General features: G+C 35.8%; 1 protein-coding gene across 4 annotated transcripts in view; it reads left to right on the top strand.

Moving 5' to 3' along the window:
• The window catches only part of RYR3 (ryanodine receptor 3), a 708417-nt gene that overhangs the window by 414040 nt on the left and 275523 nt on the right, over positions 1-18854 (top strand). For all 4 annotated transcript variants that reach the window (XM_031952023.1, XM_031952026.1, XM_031952025.1 and 1 more), the window contains exons 23-27: positions 12122-12205; positions 13921-14080; positions 15076-15223; positions 15967-16172; positions 16738-16912. In XM_031952023.1, coding sequence (XP_031807883.1) covers positions 12122-12205; positions 13921-14080; positions 15076-15223; positions 15967-16172; positions 16738-16912 — 773 coding nt within the window. The remainder of the gene's footprint in view (positions 1-12121; positions 12206-13920; positions 14081-15075; positions 15224-15966; positions 16173-16737; positions 16913-18854) is intronic.

The raw sequence follows: 18854 nt of genomic DNA, 5'->3' as shown, positions 1-18854 counted from the left end.
TCTTTGGGTTTGTCAAACACTGGATTATTAAATTTATTGGCTGTTTCGTCCTTTGAACCTAACTTATTCCATTGATCAACTAGTCTATTTCTTAGCCAATACCAAATGGGTAACTGTTACTTTATAATATAATTTTAGATCTGGTACAGCTAGGCCACCTTCATTTGATTTTTTTTTTCATTAATTCCCTTGAAATTCTTGACCTTCAGACATTATATTTCTTAATCCTCCACCTGTTTGTATTTTTCCTTCTTTTTGGTAAGGGAGAGTAATTTCATCAAGAGCAGACAATGGTGGAATTGTTTGTTCATTGTTAGTTTGTATGGTTCATTTTTAAAGTTTTTTTTCCTTTTTTTCCTTTTCTCTGTATCCCCCAGTACTTTAGTCATGTGCTTGACACTTGGTAGGTACAAAACAAATGCTTATTGGCTTATTGACTTATTGACTCTTATCCCCTTACTAAAAGGTAAACTCTTTGATAAAGGGGATACCACTGTCTCATCTTTGTATATCCAGGACATAATAATGCTTAATGAATGATTTTTTGACAATAGCTTTTTTGCCATTCTTAAAAATTTTATTTAAAAAAACAAACAGAATAAGAAAAGCAGCAAAGTAGTATTAAACAAGTTAAAACAAAACAAAAGAGAACATTGTCAGATGCCCAGCAGAACATCAGGGAGGAATCAAACTTTATTAGAATAAAGATCAAGGGGGGAAAAAAAAAATATATATATATATATATATATTAGTAGAAGAAATTATATTCATGAATGACCATTTTTTCTTTACTTCTTTATAAATTGTTCTTTTGTTGTCTGCTGCACAGCAGCTTTTTATTTTCAAAATACATGCAAACATAATTTTCAACATTCCCTCTTGCAAAACCTTGTGTTGCAAATTTTTTCCTTCCCTTCTTCCATTTCCCTCCTCTAGATAGCAAGTAATCAAATATGTTAAACATATGCAATTCTTTTATACATATTTTCACATTTATTGTGCTGCACAAGAAAAATTGGATAAAAAAATAAGAAAAAGAAAAGCAAGCAAACAACAAAAAAGGTGGAAATACTATGTCGTGATCCATATTCATTCCCCACAGTTCTCTTTCTGGATGCAGATGGCTCTTTCCATCACAAGTCTGTTGGAATTGGCTTAAATCACCTCATTGTTGAAAAGAGCCACATCCATCAGAATTGATTATCATATAAATCTTGTTGTTGCTGTTTACAATGATCTCTTGGTTCTACTCACATCACTTAGCATTAGTTCATGTAAGTCTCTCCAGACCTATATTTTGATGGTGACTGTTACTTTCAGCTAATCAACCATCATATGTTAAGTACCTATTGTGTTTAAAAACAATGTATGAGATACGAAATCTTGACAAGACAAATTCCTTGAGCTGGAATGAACAGTTTTAGTAGTTCCTATGACACCAAAATAAATAATACACAACATTATGTAACTAGTACATTCAAGAAAAATTTTAAACTGCTATATGAGTTATGAGGGGAAAGATTGTAGCTAGTTGAAGATTAAAAAACAATTCCCCAAGGATATGGCATTTTAGTTGGACTTTAAAATATAAATAGTTATTTGACAAATAAAAGTTAAGAGTGGGAGTCAGTTCCAGGTTGTGGTTGTGGTTTGTCCATTATTCTCAAAGAGGATCATGACATGAGGGAGATGATACCATGACATGCAAGTGGATTTAAATGAGGGAGGACTATGCAGGGTCATCTACCTCACTTTCACCTCTAGAACTATCTGAATCCAGTGGCTAGATATAGATCCAGAGGACTGAAGCTGGCCCTAGATGAAATAGGAAACTTTGGCCTTTTTTTAAGCCAAATACTTTTTTAAATACTTTTTTAAAGTATTCAACAGGTCTCACTTTGATTCAATGATTAAAGCTAAGTAGCAATTGAGGTAAAGGATCTCCTCTTTTACCTAGTCTAAAAAAAATCTAAATAAATGAATAAATAAATTTGGGAGAGGAAAACCCTCAGAGTTTCTGGCCAGAGTATAAATGATTAATATTCATTCACTCTTCTCCTGCTAGGGAGTTTCAGGTATATTAGCACACACAAAGGCAGAAAGGTATGAAAGTTCATTGTTGGTTTAGGAACCATAGAGTTGACCCACATGGCTAATATATAGATCATATAGAAAAGAGAAAGGTGGTGTAATGTCAGATTATAAAATGCCTGGAATGGCATACAAAGTAATCTGAATTTATAATTTAAATTTCTCCTTTCACAGTACCACTCAAGTCCTAATTCTTCTGGATTCCAGCTTAGTCTTGGCTGTCTCTTCTAAAACTCCTTGTGTTCATAATATTCCTGCTATATATCAGGCTCCTCGTTGTGGCAGTAGGGAATCCCTGAAAATATTTGGGAAGAGAAATAATCAATTCTATGCAAAAAAAAAAAAAAAACAACAACAACAACAAAAAAAAAACACAAAAAACAAAACATTGTTCTGGCAACAATATGAAGCATGGTTTGGAGAAGAGAAAAAGTAGAGGTAGGAAAACTATTAAATTGCAATACAGTAGTAGTAGTAAAACCACTGTAGAAGACTAGGGAGTTGGTTATATGATTCTGAACTGGACTACATGTAAGAGACTGTATAAATACAATTGACAGGATCTAGCAGCTGATTGAATGACTTAATTAAAGGCAAAGAAAAGAGAAGCGTTGAAGACAATGGTAATGTTATAGGAACATGAGTTAGTGATGGTACTAGAGAAAAATCAGAAGAAGCAGGTTTAATGGAAAAATTAGACAACTTTGCTTGTGACATGCTGAAGCACCAATGTGACATGCAGTTGAGAGACCAGTATGGTGGTCAGGACAAAGATCAGAACTAGAGCCAAAGACAGGAAAGTCATCTTTGTAGAACTGGCAGTTGTGATCAAGGCAATTTCCAAAAGAGTATAGTGAAAAAAGAGAAGAGGGACAAGGATAGATCTTTGATTAACACCTAAAAGGTTGGCAATAAAGAAAGGAGTAAATGCATCCATTTTAACTCTCATTCCAGAAAAGAGGAAGATGTGTTGAAACTTTGAAAGCATTTTCTTAGAAGAGCATTAGTACCTATGACTACTGATATTATTATTAAGAACTCAACAAAGTTTTCTTTAATGTTGAATGTACTCATATTCTCAATTCAACAAGTGTTAGTTAAATGTCTATATTTCCATAATAATATGGTAGATGCTGGGTAATCAGTGACAAAAATGAAATAGTTCCCACTCTCAAAGAGGTTTCATTCTTTTGGGGAGGGGAGAATTGTAACATCTAAGCTAGTTCCCTGGAGACCTCAGGATCAGCCTTGGTCTTTAGGGGGAGAAGTGAAGGATATGGACAAAACTGCCAGGAGTTTTGCCAAGGATCCCTCCTTGATTCTAGAGTCTAGAGTTCTAGAGTTTTTTCCTCCTTGTCCTAAAGTTCTCTCGCCTCTCTCACTCCACCCCCCTGATCCTTCCTACAATTATCTGTACATCAAACATTGAGCCAGCACGAACAGTACCAAGGGCCATTTTTTCAAACATATGCTAATAGAATCATTGGCCAATAGGTAATTAGCCTTAAGTGCTCGGTTGTTTGATTCAAGGACACCTTTTAAGAGTTTCAGCCCTTTACATCTCCTGCTTTCTTTTGTTTTAGAACACAGGTGATCACGCCTTCCCTGACTTCTCAGGGAGGTGAGAATCCCCAAAAAGGAGGTGATCACACCATCCCTGACTTCTCAGGAAAGAAGGTGAAAGCACTAAAAAGGAAATGATCACATCCTCCCTGATTTCTCAGGAAGAGAGATGAAAAACATCAAAGGGAAGTGGGGAGTCAAGCCAGATATTGCTAGTGGGTTTGGGGGCTGAAGGGCTTACTAGAAACAGATATGCACAAACCCATCAGCATGGGAGGTATTACACAAGCACATAGCAATATCACACAGGCTATTAGTGATGACTCTCCTCACAGTCAGTGCAGGCTTGATGTGGTGTAACAAACATGAATTGTACATGCAAATAGTGATATAACAAACAATTTGAATCAACATGGTATTTTAAATATTTCCAGAAGTCCTAGAAGGAGGGTATGTAAATAACAGTTACACATAATGCCTCCTTCAGCAACCAAGAGATAGTTCAAAATCAATCTATTGTCCATTACTTCACGTGTCAGAGAATTCAATGATCCCCACAAGTTTTTGAAGTCCTGCAACAGTCTTTTTATGTGTTAGGGAATCCAATGATTCCTGCAGATTTTGAAATCCTACAACAGTCTTATCATTTCTCAAAAGATCCAATGATTCCTGAGGATTTTCAAGTCCTACAAAAGTCTTATCATTTCTCTGAGAATCCACTGATTCCTGAGGGTTTTCAAGTCTTACAGCAATCTTCTCATTTCTCAGGGATTCCAATGATTCCTGAGGGTTTTGAAGTCCAAAAATTTTTGATGTTCATGAGTCAATTGCTGTAATTGCCATGCTCTTTCAGTGGTGGGCACAATCAGTGATGGAATCACCCAATGTTTCTTGGGTCTTCTCCTTTGTTTCAAGGGTCTGCTCTGTCTCTCTCCAGTGGACAAGGCAAATGCAGCTCGTTGGCACCCATCTGATTCCTTCTCCATCTGTAGAGATACAAGCAAACCCTCTCCCCCAAGTGATAAACCTATCTGGTCCCTTCCATTCACCACTTTCTGGATCTGTCCACATTACCTGGCAATTATCTAAAGATAGTGGAGCTCCTCACACTGGACATTGCCCTTCTGGTGAGTTATAAAACCTGTCAGCTGGAGCCAGTGCATCTTTGTCAAAAATCAAGACGTTAATAGTATAAAAAGCTAAATTTAGAAGTTCTCCAGGGTTACCTGTGGCTCCCCCTTTCTTTTGTTTTTGGAGGAGCATCTTAATGTCTATTTCTCCTCTCAACTATTGCCTGTCCTTGAGGATTAAAAGGTGTGCCAGTGGTATGTAAAATCTTATACTGTGCACAAAAGTATGCAAAATATTTAGAAGTATATGCAGGTCAATTATCTGTTTTTATTGCTTGTAGCACATCCATAATTGCAAATGCTTGTATAAGAAATTCAGTGACTGTTTCAGGATGTTTCTTTTGCTGCTGGTATTGCAAAAGTGAATCTTGAAAAAGTGTCTACCACAACATGAATAAAAGACAGACGAACAAAAGATTTATAATGGGTCACATTCATTTGCCAAATTTCACTGGGTCTCAAACCACAAGGGTTCTTCCCTGGAGGTAGTGTAGGAGCATGAAAAGGAATGCAAACTGTACAGGCTTTTACTATGCTCCTAGCTTCCTCTCTTATTATTCCAAATTGCAAATGTAAAGCTCGAGCAGCCTGATGATATTTAGAATGAGATTCTTGGGCTTCTTGAAATAAAAGAGTATTGGCCAACATGGTTAGAAGGCTATCTGTCTTTGAATTACCATCAAAAATAGGACCTGGAAGTCCACTATGAGAGTGGACATGCAAGATATAACTCTTACCTGTATGCTTTCTCACTTGCTCTTGAAGTTCCTTAAAGAACTGATATATTTTGGAAGCTACAAATTTTATTTGTGCTGTGGCAATTTTTTGTACCACACCTACTGAAAAGGCTAAATCAGATATTATATTTATATCTCCTGGATAATAAGTAAGAGCTAGAATGACTGAAAAGGAGTTATGACTACTCTCTTTATAGTTGTCATGAGAGCATACAGCACAAATATTATGTTTGGATGCATCTGTAAAGATAGTTAGTCCTTTAAGAGGACTCTTAGAAATCTTTTCTTCAAGAATCCATCGCCAATTATGGTAATAGCTGGGTTATCTTTAATGGAGATCCGTGTGTAAAATTTGGAGCTGTGGCCTTTAAAATTTGCCACTCTGGCATTTGTGCATTAGTATAAAAAGTGTATATCTTGTCAGGTCTTATCCTAGATAATTGTACTGCTCGCTTAATGGCAGAGTAAGGTTTTGTTCTGGTTGTATCGGGAAGTTCATCCACTCTATCACACTGTCTCCTTGATGAAGGGCTGCTGTGGGTGCCTCTTTTGTAGCAAAAACTACTAAAAAAAATTTCCAAGGGTTTCTGAGTGACTTTTTTTTTTTTTTACTGGTCTGAATCACTTTATTATTGAAAAGAGCTAAGTCCATCAATAGTGGTTATGCTAAGTCATCAACAGTTGAGCATCACATAATCTTTTTGATGCTGTGTACAATGTTTTCTTGGTTTTACTCACCTCACTTAGCATCAGTTTGTATATGTTTTTCCAGGGCCTTTCTGAACTCAACCTGCTGATCATTTCTTAAGAACAATAATATTCCACCATATTCATATAACGTAACTTATTCATCCATTTCCCAACTAATGTTTTCTCAATTGAGTGGGTGCCCATTTTTTTTTGTTTGTTTGTTTTTTTTTTTTTTTAATTTAATAGCCTTTTATTTACAGGTTATATGTATGAGTAACTTTACAGCATTAACAATTGCCAAACCTCTTGTTCCAATTTTTCACCTCTTACCCCCCCCCCAGATGGCAGGATGACCAGTAAATGTTAAATATATTAAAATATAAATTAGATACACAATAAGTATATATGACCAAACTGTTATTTTGCTGTACAAAAAGAATCAGACTCTGAAATATTGTACAATTAGCCTGTGAAGGAAATCAAAAATGCAGGTGGGCATAAATATAGGGATTGGGAATTCAATGTAATGGTTTTTAGTCATCACCCAGAGTTCTATCTCTGAGTGACTCTTTCAACCACATTGTATAAAATCAGTTCAACTTCTCTCAAAGCCTCTTGATATTCTTTTGTAAGCTGGTGTGGTGAGTTTAAAGCACTGTCTCCCCTTAAAATGTGAAATAATGGTTGCAATTGATAGGTAGTCAAGCCTAACACTGGATGCATCCATTGGATATCTCCTATCAATTTCTGAAAGTCATTTAAGGTGTTTAGCTTCTCTGTTCTTAAGGAAAGTTTTGGTACTATAAGCACCTTAGAGTGTACTTCATATCCTAAATATTGAAAAGGAGCATGTCTTTGAATTTTTTCTGGAGCTATATGCAATTTGTAGTTCCTTAGTGTTTTTATAATCTTTTGTAGACATGCTTCTAACATTTGCTCCTCGGGTGCACATCCTAATATATCATCCATGTAATGTAATAACATTACTTTTGGAAATGCTTTTCTTACTGGAGTAAGAGCAGCAGCAACATACATTTGACACATAGTAGGAATGTTTTTTATTCTCTGTAGCAAAACTGTCCATTCATATCTTTTATAAGGCTCAGCTAAGTTAATGCTGGACACTGAAAAGACAAATATTTTCATATTCTCCTTATCTAGAGGGATAGAATAAAAACAATGATGTCTATAACCCAAAGAGGCCATTCTCTAGGCAATTGAGTAGGAGATGAAAGTTCAGGCTGAAGAATTCCCATAGTTTCCATCTATTCATTTACTTTTCTTAAATCAGTCAACATCCTACATTTTCCAGCTTTCTTTCTTACAACAAATACTGAAGAATTCCAAGGACTTAGAAAAGATTGTAAGTGTCCTTGGTCAAGTTACTTCTATTCTATATCTAATAAGGCCTGAATTTTATTGCTGGATAAGGGCACTGTTCTATCCACACTAGTGTATCAGTTTTCCATTGGATAGGAACAGGTGAAAGTGTTGGCAGGCCTTCAACAGCAACCCTGCCTAAAAAACCGAAGTACTCATTTATTATCCTAATTGTTGTGAAATGTCTCTTCCCCACAGATTGAGGGGGATTTTTCCAACTATAAAAGGAGTAAAAACTCTTGTTTCACCTTCAAAAGTCCATCTCAAAGAGGTAGCACTAACTTCATCTGCTATTGATCCTTCTATGCCAGGCATACAGATGCTGCCTTAATCTTTGGTCAGTGACTGGGCCAGTTGGCATCTCTAATGACTGTACGTTCTGTACCTGTGTTTACCAATGGTATGCCATTTATATAGATAGTGAGCATAGGTCAATCAGCTGTAACAGCTGCTGTCCAGTACATTCCTGGATTTTGTTGCTTGGAGTCAGAATCTGGGCGACTATCACCAGATTGCTTATTAGGAGTCTGTATCAGTAAACCTGATGCTACTACTTCTCGTGGTTGATAAGTCACACATTGTCTACCTGTATTAGTGACTAGGATATTATTTACACGTTCCCCAGTTTCCCACATCAGTGTATGGATGAACACTGTTTTGTAAGTACTCTCAGGAGTACTTACATGGTTAAGCTTACTGTGCCTGGAGGCAAAGGATCCATAGGCTGGAGAGGAACAAATTTCACCTCTCCAGGGGTTATCTCAGTTGTCCCAGCTACATAAAACTCTATTCTTCCCAATTGTAATCCCTTTCTCCCATCAGATTGCATCTTGGCTGATTGGTCATATCTGGTTATTGAACATCTAAAGGCTCTCTGGGTGTAGCATTGGCTGCCATCATGCCCCAAGTATTTTTGCCTTGGGCCCTGGAGCTGGGCCCCTCATCCTGTTTCCATGAATCAATCTACATTCTGATGCCCAATGGAAGCCTCTGTTGCATTTTAGACATGGGGTTTTGGGTTTTGTTCTCTCACCCTGTTTTCTCACTCTGCCTCTATGCCAACACTGAGCTTTCAGATGCTCTACTTTACCATATTGAAAGCATTGACAAGTCTCTCTGGAAGTCCCTTGCCAAAAGGAACCCTGTCTTCGCATGTTCAGATCTTGGGAAGTCTGCATCATAGCCTGGCTATAAGAGGTATTTGTGCCCACTGTGGCACAGAGTCTTATGATCTCCTCCTTATGATCATTCTTCTACAAACCTTGTCATGAATGTATTAGCTTCCTAGATACCTTAGAATCAGCCAGAATCAGGATAAGCAAAAGTCCTTGGTCTTTATTCTTGGTCTTTAGAGGTAGGAATGAATTGGATGAACACAGAATATCTACGACCTCTCCTCTTCATCTCCCACCCAGAAGTGACCCTGGTTAGTATTACTCTACTCCCTAGTCCCTCCTACAATTCTCTGTATGCCATCAATTATCGAGCTAGCACAGGATAGTGGGAAGGGCCATTTTCCAAGCATATACTTATAGAGTATTGTCCAGTTGGCAATTAGCCTTAAGTGCTTCGTTGTCCGACCTCAGTGCATTAATTCAAGAGTTTCAGCCCTTTACAAAACCTCATTAGCATTTTCTTTAGCAAGTTGCCTTATCATAATTTCTATTGCTGTATTTTCACCAAAGTTCGTATGACAGCTATCTTCAGATGTCCCACAAAATCAGCAAAAGGTTCATTTGGCCCTTGTGCTATTTTTGTGAAGGCCTCTCCTCTGTCCTATTTATTTGGGATAACACCCCATGCTTTGATAGCAGCAGAAGCAATTGTTCATATGCTGCTATGGGTTAATTAATCTGTGCTGAAGTGTCTGCATAAGAATCTAAACTTGTTAGTTGGTCACAGGTGATTGGAGTATGAACTCCACTTTGACTATTTTATTGTGCTTGTATCCTATAGAGCGCAGTAGATTCAGAAAGCTACAAGTTTTGTCAGGTTCTAAGCATGTTCTTGCTATAGATTTCCAGTCATTAGGGGTCAAGACTTCATAAACCAAATTCTGTAATGACATCTTAACATAACTGATGTAGCCCCATAAAGAGTGCAAGCCTTTAGTTCAAAAGGAATGTATCTTCTACTTTCTTGACCTGAAGAGTTAAACTGTTGAATCACAGGATACATTTCTATTCTCAAATCAGCTGTGTTCTGTCCTTCTTCTGTGGCTTTATGTGGTGCCTTTTGCAATCTAGTGATAGGAGAGAGTGATTGCTGGGGGGAAGGTGCCCCTCCCACTGCCCTTCCCACTGCTCCTCCTTCCTCCACCCTGGAAGGTGAAGTTGATGGGGGAGGGTCAAGGACTTGCTCTGGTATAGGTAGAGTTGAAGTTGGGCTGTGAGAGTGAGAATCACCACACCCTTCAAGTTCACATAAGTCAAGTCCTCATGCCCTCTGGCGATATTGCCATTAATCTGTCCTTTGTCTTCCTTTTTTTCTTCACAGTTGCTCATCTTTCTGTTCTTAAAACTTTTCTTTTTTCTGTAACTTGCAGGATTCTTTAAGGCCAATTGTATTAAGTCATACATATAGGAAGATTCCTTGAAAACTGAATCAGGACCATTATCATTATGATATTCACATAGTTAATCTTCTACTAGTTTCTAATTATCCACTTTTATTTCTTCTTCTGTGAAGACCCAAAGGGAGGTCCATTCTAATGTATCCACAAGTCCATCAATCTGTCCCCAAGTTACAATCAAACCCTGTCTCTTTATTAGTCTGAGTATGCTTCTTGTAGATCTCCTTCAAGTTGGGGTTGGGGTGGGGGTGGGGATAGGGAAGAATCTTTTCCTAATATCTGCCCCATTTCAGCTAGAAAATGAGAGTTACTAGTTTAAATCTTAACAAAGTAAGTTCCCTGTTTGTCTATTAAAATACTTACCCTATTTCCTGGTCACAGAGACTTCTTCAGTGAAATTAGGGTCCTTGGTTCAAACGTTGGACACCAAAATGTAAAGTCCAAGCTAACTCCCTGGAGGTCTCAGGATGAGCCAGAGTCAGGATAAGCAAAAGTCCTTGGTTTTTAGAGGGAGAAGTGAAGGAAATGGACAAAACTGCCAGGAGTTTTGCCAATGATTGTCCAATAGGTAATTAGCCTTAAGTACTCAGTTGCCTGATTCAAGCACACCTTTTAAGAGTTTCAGCCCTTTACAACATCATACAGATAAGTAAATACAAAAATATGTAAAATGAAACAATAATTTGGGGGGGGGAGATGTAAAAGAAATTACTACTAAATTTGGATATCAGGAAATGAATGATAAAAGAAGTGGCATTTAAGATGAGATTAGAAAGGAATCTAGAAGCTTTAAATATTGTAAGTGAAAAGGGAAAATGTTCCTGACATAGGGGATAGCCTGTACAAAGACCCAGAAGAAAGAGATAGAATGTCTTGTACAGAGAATAGAAAGTAGGCTAGTTTGTCTAGAATATAGAGTGCATTAAGAGTCAACATGCTTTTACTATTTACTATATTCCAAAAAGTAATTTGAAAACATTCTAAAGATAAGTGGGATCCACATCATGAACAGCTTGTCCCAGAAAAGTGTTGGATTTTAACCTGTAGGCAATAGAAAGCTAGTGAAGCTTCTTGCTGACATGCTCAAATCTATTCTTTAGAATTACCAATTTGAAGTTTGGAGTTTATATTAGAGAATGGAGATATTGGAGAAAAAGAAATCAATTAAGAAGGTTTTTAACAACAGAAAAAAAATAATGAGTACCTGAAACTCATATATTGAACATGTAAGAAGAGAGAATAGGGCAAATGTAAGAGAAGATTTTGAAGTAGACTTGCCAATTGGGATGACAGAAAATGAAGATTGAGGATGACTCTGAAAATACAATCCTAGGTAAACTAGAAGAATGTCACTATCCTTGACAGAAATAAAAAAAAATATATATAGGAGTATCCTGGTTTCTCGGCTTTTGTAGAGAGGTAAATAAATAATGTTTAATTTTGGACAGGTTGAGTTTGAGATGCCTACAGGACATCCTGATGGTGGAAATATTAATTGATATAGAACTAGAGACTAGAGAGATATGGGAGGAATGGGAAGATATTATTTGTCTGTGTGTGTGTGTGTGTGTGTGTGTGTGGTAATGTGTATGTAAATGAATATATACATGTATGCAATGAACATGTGCTCATATATATGTGAGCTGTTCTTAAATGCATACATGATACACATATGTGAACATTTATAACATAACCATTGATAAGTTTGTGTGTGTGTGTGTATGTGTGTGTTGGGAAATTATCTGCCTGTAAATGATATTTGAACTCATAGTAGCTGGTGAGATCACTAAGAGAGAAAATATAAAGATAAAAGAATAAAATGCCCAGTAAAATTATAGTAGCATATAGCAGACAGGTAATTTATATACCTGTTGTATAGTTAGGAGTAAAATCAAGATATTATAATCTTTTTTCCTTTATTTACTTCTATTGATTGTATGTGTTTTTAAATGTCACAGAACTCTTCTAGCCCTGGGATGTCACATTGCTCATGTTAATGTGGCTGCTGAGGAAGATCTCAAGAAAATAAAACTTCCCAAAAAGTAGGTGATTTTTAAATACCTCAATACTTTGGTTGTAACTTAAATTTTAAAACCAGTGACATGGGAAGAATACAGTAGTGATGCTGATGATGCAGCTAGATATCAGCTACAGTAGTAGGTCCAGAAGCTTATTGAGTTGACTTCAATGAATTTAGAATTGTTATAATCCTAAATGAGTTATTTTCTAAGAAGCATGCTATGACTTTGCTTCCTTCCCATTCTTCTCTCACATTAGTATGTTTTCTATTGTCCTTGACTATTAGCAAGGATGAACAACCATTGTTCTGGATATTTAGTTTGGCTTTTAAGAATTACATCAAGGGGCAAACAAAAATCACCGGAAAGAATTACATCTAGCAGTGCCTTGAGATTGGTTGATAGCCATACTAAATAATCACTTATTTGGATACTAGAGCAGCTTCACAAATACTTTCTGGATGTGGTTAAGCCTGACAACATTCAGCTTGGCCCACTGAATTTCTGTACTCACTGTTCACTTAGACTCACAGAAATTCATATTCCTAAACACTTAGACACACAAAAAGCATATACATGGGCATCATCTTTAATTATAGATTGAGAGCATAAACAGCTCCATTCATGTGCCAAATTCTATGAATTTCTTCTTATATTCTCTTTTACCATAAAAACTTCAAAGCTTTCAGACCTTCCTGATCCCTTTACCTCTGTATTTTAGAATTGGGATTGGAAGTGAGGAATTGAATTGAACTTTCATTCAAGGCCTAATTTTTAGTACCCCAAAGCATACCAGTTCTATTATACTTATGACTCAGAATTGACCTCAAATCACAATTCCTATCTCCAGCAGGCTCTTCATGGCTTCTCATCCAAAGTTGTTCTGTAAATAGAGTATTAGACACCATGTGAGAAGATTAGAATTTTTACCCCTCCAAGGCTCTGTCATGAATTAGCTTTTTTTGTCCATCTTTGTACTCCCAGTAGCTACTAGTACTACCATACCTTGCATATAGGAGCACTTAATTTTTTAAAAATTCATTTGAACTTCACCTTAGTTTCTTCATCTATGAAATTAAAATATTAAATTAAATGATCTTTAATTCCCGTCAGTCCTAAAATTCTTTGAGTTTACCAGTTTTAATTACTGAAATAATAAATCAAACATTTAAATAAATAAATAATTTTAAAAGGAGGTAGTAGTCTGAAATCACATAAATAGTCTATGCTCATTAATACTGACTTATAAAAACCCAATTATATCATCATATAACTATATTATTCTTATATAAGAACCCAATCCTCCCTTGACAGTTTTTCTGAAATTTGTTATTTTTCAGCATTGGATAAAATGTTTTTACTGACACCACTCATGATATGTACAGATAATATCTTTGGTTTACCATAATTAAAGTTTGTACTTTTGAATAGTTGTTGTTTTTCCAGTAATAGCAATGTGTTTAGTCTGATTCATTCATATTCCTTCTCTTCCCTTCTCTTTGTCACAAATTTATCATACAACTGGTCAGCATTTGGTGATTAATATGTGCCTTCAGTATATATGTAACAGATCCTATGCCAAAATGAAGCTTGTGATTTTAGCCATATTAGCACAGTTCCCTAACCACGAGCTAAGTAGTCACAGATTAGATTTGGAGAGCCATAAAAGTCTATTTCAAATATTCATAATTCTACTGCTTTTGTTTTTACATTTTTTTTACATTTACCTTGACTTGTAGTTACATGATGTCAAATGGTTATAAGCCTGCCCCTTTGGATCTGTCTGATGTGAAGCTATTGCCTCCTCAAGAAATTATAGTTGATAAACTTGCAGAGAATGCACACAATGTTTGGGCAAAAGACAGAATAAAGCAAGGATGGACCTATGGCATCCAACAGGTGGGTTTAGTTAGTAAACTTAAAGCACCTACTATGTGCCAATCATTGTTGCTAAATGTTGAGGATTAAAAAAAAAAGGTAAAAGCTAGTTCCTGACCTCAAGGAGCACAATCCAGTGAGGAAGCTAACAAGCAAATAAGCATAAACAAACAAACTATATATAGGATGAATAGAAAAATAATCTTTAAAAAAAAAAAGAAAGAATTAAAGAATTAAAAGGGTTAAGAAAGCCTTTCTATAGTAGATAAGAATTTTAATTGGGACATGGTACAAGCCAAGGAAATCAGTAGGTGGAGATAAAAAAAAGAAGAGCATTCCAGGCATGGGGGACATCCAGAGAAAATGCCCAGAATTAATGGGAATTAAGTTAGGAAGGGCTTTAAATGCCAACAAGAGAATTTTGCATTTGATCCTGAAGGTGATAAGGAGCTACTAGAGTTCATAGCATAGTTGTGGAGGAAGGTAGCCTGCAGAGGAGTGATGGTGACAAACTCACACCTGTGGTTTTGGAAAATCATTTGGCTGAATGGAAGATAGTAAGAGTGGGGAGAACCTTCAAGTAGGCAAGCCTATTAGTAAGCTTTTGTGATAGTCCAGATGTAAACTGTTGTGGGCCTGAACCAGTGATGGCAGTATCAGAGGAGACACAGGGGCATATTGAAGAGATGTTGCAAAGATGATGAAAAGATGTTGAAATCAGCAGCCCTTGACAGCAGATTAAATATGGAAGGGAGATGGAGGTGGGAGCAATATTGTAAGGAGTCAAGTCTAACACAGAGTCTGTGAGTCTGAGGCAATGGGGTGGTGTTGCAAATTGACAGCTTTACTTGAGCTTTCTGAGAGGTCAGAGTTGTGACTACAAGGATGTATATGATGTGTGCATGTATGTATGTGTATGTGTGCGTGTGTGTGTATGTGAATGTGTGCATGTCACTTCCTATATATAAAAGTTAACTGTGGATTTTCTGCATTTTTTTCCTTATGGCTTCTCTAAGGATCTGAAGAATAAAAGGAATCCTCGCTTGGTGCCATATGCATTACTAGATGAACGTACAAAGAAGTCAAACAGAGACAGTCTTCGTGAAGCAGTTCGTACATTTATTGGTTATGGATATAATGTTGAGCCTTCAGACCAAGAATTAGGTATTGAGAGCAGATATTCATCCTAGTCCCACTATGAGGAAGTTCTTTTTTTAAAAGAAACAAACACTAAACCATAGGCCTAATATATAGGATAACGTGATTAATGTTCTCTTTAGAGTGCCATATGTGTGTGTTATATGTGTATGCGCACACACACACACACACACACACAATAAAATATAACCTCTTTCAAATCAGAGGCAATTTCATTTTTCTTTATATGCCCAATATCCAGCACAGTGCCTGGTAAAGTGAAAAATTTTGTTATACCAAAACAGGATTGGAAAGAACACTTACTATGAAATATATTATTCTTAGATAAGTACTTCAATGTCACAATACAACCTCTTATTAATAGATCCTTTTAGGGAATTGAAATGAATAAAAAAGCATTTATTAAGTTTTGGGAAAAATTGGTGAAGATGCCTTATTAATAAGTCCAGACTAATTTTATTTTCCTTAGGCCTCATTCATTTGCACTTTAGCTTATTTGATGACTAGGTACTCTAATCCACAAATTCTAGGAATATTTTAAAATCTATAACAAAGTTGATTAATACCACTATGCTATAGTCATTCCCATAACTCCAGGAAGTATTATAGATAATTTCAAATTGTTTTGGGAGGTGAAAGAACAGGATTCTGTGGTTGTGTCACTGACAGTTTATGTTGCTTGAGGGAGTACCACCTAATGATGAAGAGTCTTTGTGCCTTGCCCTGTTTCTTTCCTTGATTTTCACTAGCTGACCAAACTATGGAAAAAGTCAGTGTGGACAAGATACGGTTTTTCCGAGTGGAACAGTCTTATGCAGTAAAATCTGGAAAATGGTATTTTGAATTTGAGGTGGTGACAGGAGGAGATATGCGTGTTGGCTGGGCCAGGCCAGGCTGTCGACCTGATATTGAACTAGGTGCAGATGATCAAGCTTTTGTATTTGAAGGCAGCAAGGTGAGTCACTTTATTGGCTTCCTGGTACTTTGTTACATACTTACACTAGAGATCAAAGAGAATATGATTCCTTTGTTGGAATTAGCTGTGACAGAACCCCACATTGACTATAGGATATTTTTTTTCTAATTTATTTTATTTAAAGAAACAGTATGAAAAAAAAAAAGAAAAACAGAAAAGGAATTAATACAAAATGAAAACAAAGGAGAACATTGTCATGTGCCCAGAAGACCATAAGAAAGGATTTAAAATATATTACAAGAAATACCAGTTCAAGAAAGCATATCTATCTATCTATAAATAGATAGATAGATAGATAGATAGTAGATATAGATAGATAGATAGTAGATATATCTATATATACAGAGAGAGAGAGAGAGAGAGAGAGAGAGAGAGAGAGAGAGAGTTTTCCTTTGTAGAAACTTGAGTGCCCAATAAAAAGCAAGTACCACTACTAATCCAGAATAAATATTATTAGTTTGGATATCTCACTACTATACCACTACAGGAGAAGTGCTGAGAAATCTATTTTTCTCATATCTAATTCACTTAATTTTTTCTGCAGGGCCAACGCTGGCATCAGGGGAGTGGATATTTTGGGCGCAACTGGCAACCTGGGGATGTGGTTGGTTGTATGATTAACTTAGATGATGCATCAATGATCTTCACTCTGAATGGGGAACTATTGATCACCAATAAAGGTTCAGAACTTGCCTTTGCTGACTATGAGATTCAGAATGGTATGTTGCTTCACCTTATTCTTACATATTCCTAGATGAAATGAAATAAGGATGAAATATTATTTAGAGTTGGTCTGAGAATTTGCTTTCTGATTTTCAAGAGCCTCTTAACCTACTCTTCCCCCAAGGATGCTATAATTCCAAAAAACTATTTACCTTCTGGAAATCAAAATTTTGGAGCTCTTAGGACTGTTCTTCTGGTTCTCTAATTCTCTTTGCCATCTGCCTTTAAGATTTCTTCTGGCCTTTCTTCTTAATGGTTAGAGTATTCCTTTTTGGGGGGAAATATATTCTAAGGGAAGAGACTAGATTTTATGGGCCAAGAACACTCAGTAGGTAGTTATTTTGCTATTTGTAAAAATTATAATTTATATTAATAGTAATATGTGATGTGTTCATTAACATAAATATTCTAAATTATGAATTTTGGAGAAAGACCCTGCCCTAGGTCACTGTCTTTCACTCTTCCTTAGGTTTACCAGCACTTCAGAAGGTGTTTTGCCGAGAGCTGTATCTATATATGTTAATCAAATTCAGATAATGATGTAATAGAGGGAAAAACTGTCAATTATAATTTTCTTCTGTTTTCTATTTAGTTTTAAAAGCTCATTACTTTTGACAGTTTCTATACTTTGATCATAAGCTGATCAAAGTAATAATATATGAAAAATAATAATATATATGACTAAACTTGGTTTCCTGACAAGAAATATAATTCATTTTCATACTTGTGAGAGCAGACACTATTTTACTCACTACCTTTGATTTGAATATGCTTTATGGAATTCTTAAATAAACAAAGAAAAAATAGCTTATGTTAATTGGGTACATCTCATTAATCATAGAAGTCAGTACTGCTCTAATGACCAAGAGACCTTAATTTTAATCCTATTTCTGCTTTTTAGTTGTGTGACTTTTGGCAATATACTTAATCTTTCTGGGCTTTATTGATTTAAAAAAGAATGAGTAAATTGGAAGATTTGTCATTACCTTTCCAGCTCTACATTTGTGTAATTCAATAAAAGCTAACTGAATGTCCAAGATATATAATTCTATATCTAGTACTGAAGGAAAGTATAAAGGATCATGAATATAAGCAAGGTAGCTTTGTACAGTGGAAAGAGCACAGACAGAGGAACTAAGTTTAAGTTTTATTTCTGATTCTTAATACCTGTGAAATGTTATATAAGTAACTTAAGTTCTTTGACCCTCCATTTTCTCAAGTATGAAAGGAAGAAGTGAATACATTCCAGGAAGATGGAGAAGGAGGTCAGAAATTTCCAGACTCCAGATTTTCTTCACAAACAGAAAATCATCATGAAATGTTTGTAAAACAGCAAAAATAAAGGAGCAAAGCAAATGTACTGATTTTGGAAAAACAGAGAAAGATAATATAGTTTGCAAGCTATTGGTTTGAATTCTGGCAGAATACTCAGAGGAATATCAATAAAGGAAATGTGTATACTTTAGACCACTTGGGCAGAAAATAGTAATATATGGAAAGTATAAGAAAGAAATCACAAATCTGACACTGAGACATAATATGGTAATGATGAGAAACTTCATTTGTTTTGATATTTGCTGTATCTCTTTATGTGGGAAAAATAGAACAGATAATAATTTATAGATTTATATTAATGATAATTTCATCCTTCAAAATGTGAAGAAACTACAAAACTGAATCTCCTTAATAGGAAAGAACTAGTTGCTGGTTTGTAATCCATCAGTCAAGCAAAAACAAGCATCTATGTTCTGGGCATTGTAGATAAAAGTACAGAAAATGAAGTGGGGGAAGCCTGCTAATAAGGAGTTTATATTCTAATGAGGAAGCTCATAAGATATATAGAATATATCTCATATATATTATAGAAGATATATAGAATAAGACAAAATAAATACAAACAAATACAAAATAGTTACATAAAAGGTAGGTTGGGAGGAT

Source organism: Sarcophilus harrisii, chromosome 2 (assembly GCF_902635505.1).
Source record: "Sarcophilus harrisii chromosome 2, mSarHar1.11, whole genome shotgun sequence".
In the NCBI taxonomy this organism is placed as follows: domain Eukaryota; kingdom Metazoa; phylum Chordata; class Mammalia; order Dasyuromorphia; family Dasyuridae; genus Sarcophilus; species Sarcophilus harrisii.
Note: the sequence above shows the minus strand (reverse complement) of the source record. Positions and strands in the feature narration are given on the sequence as shown.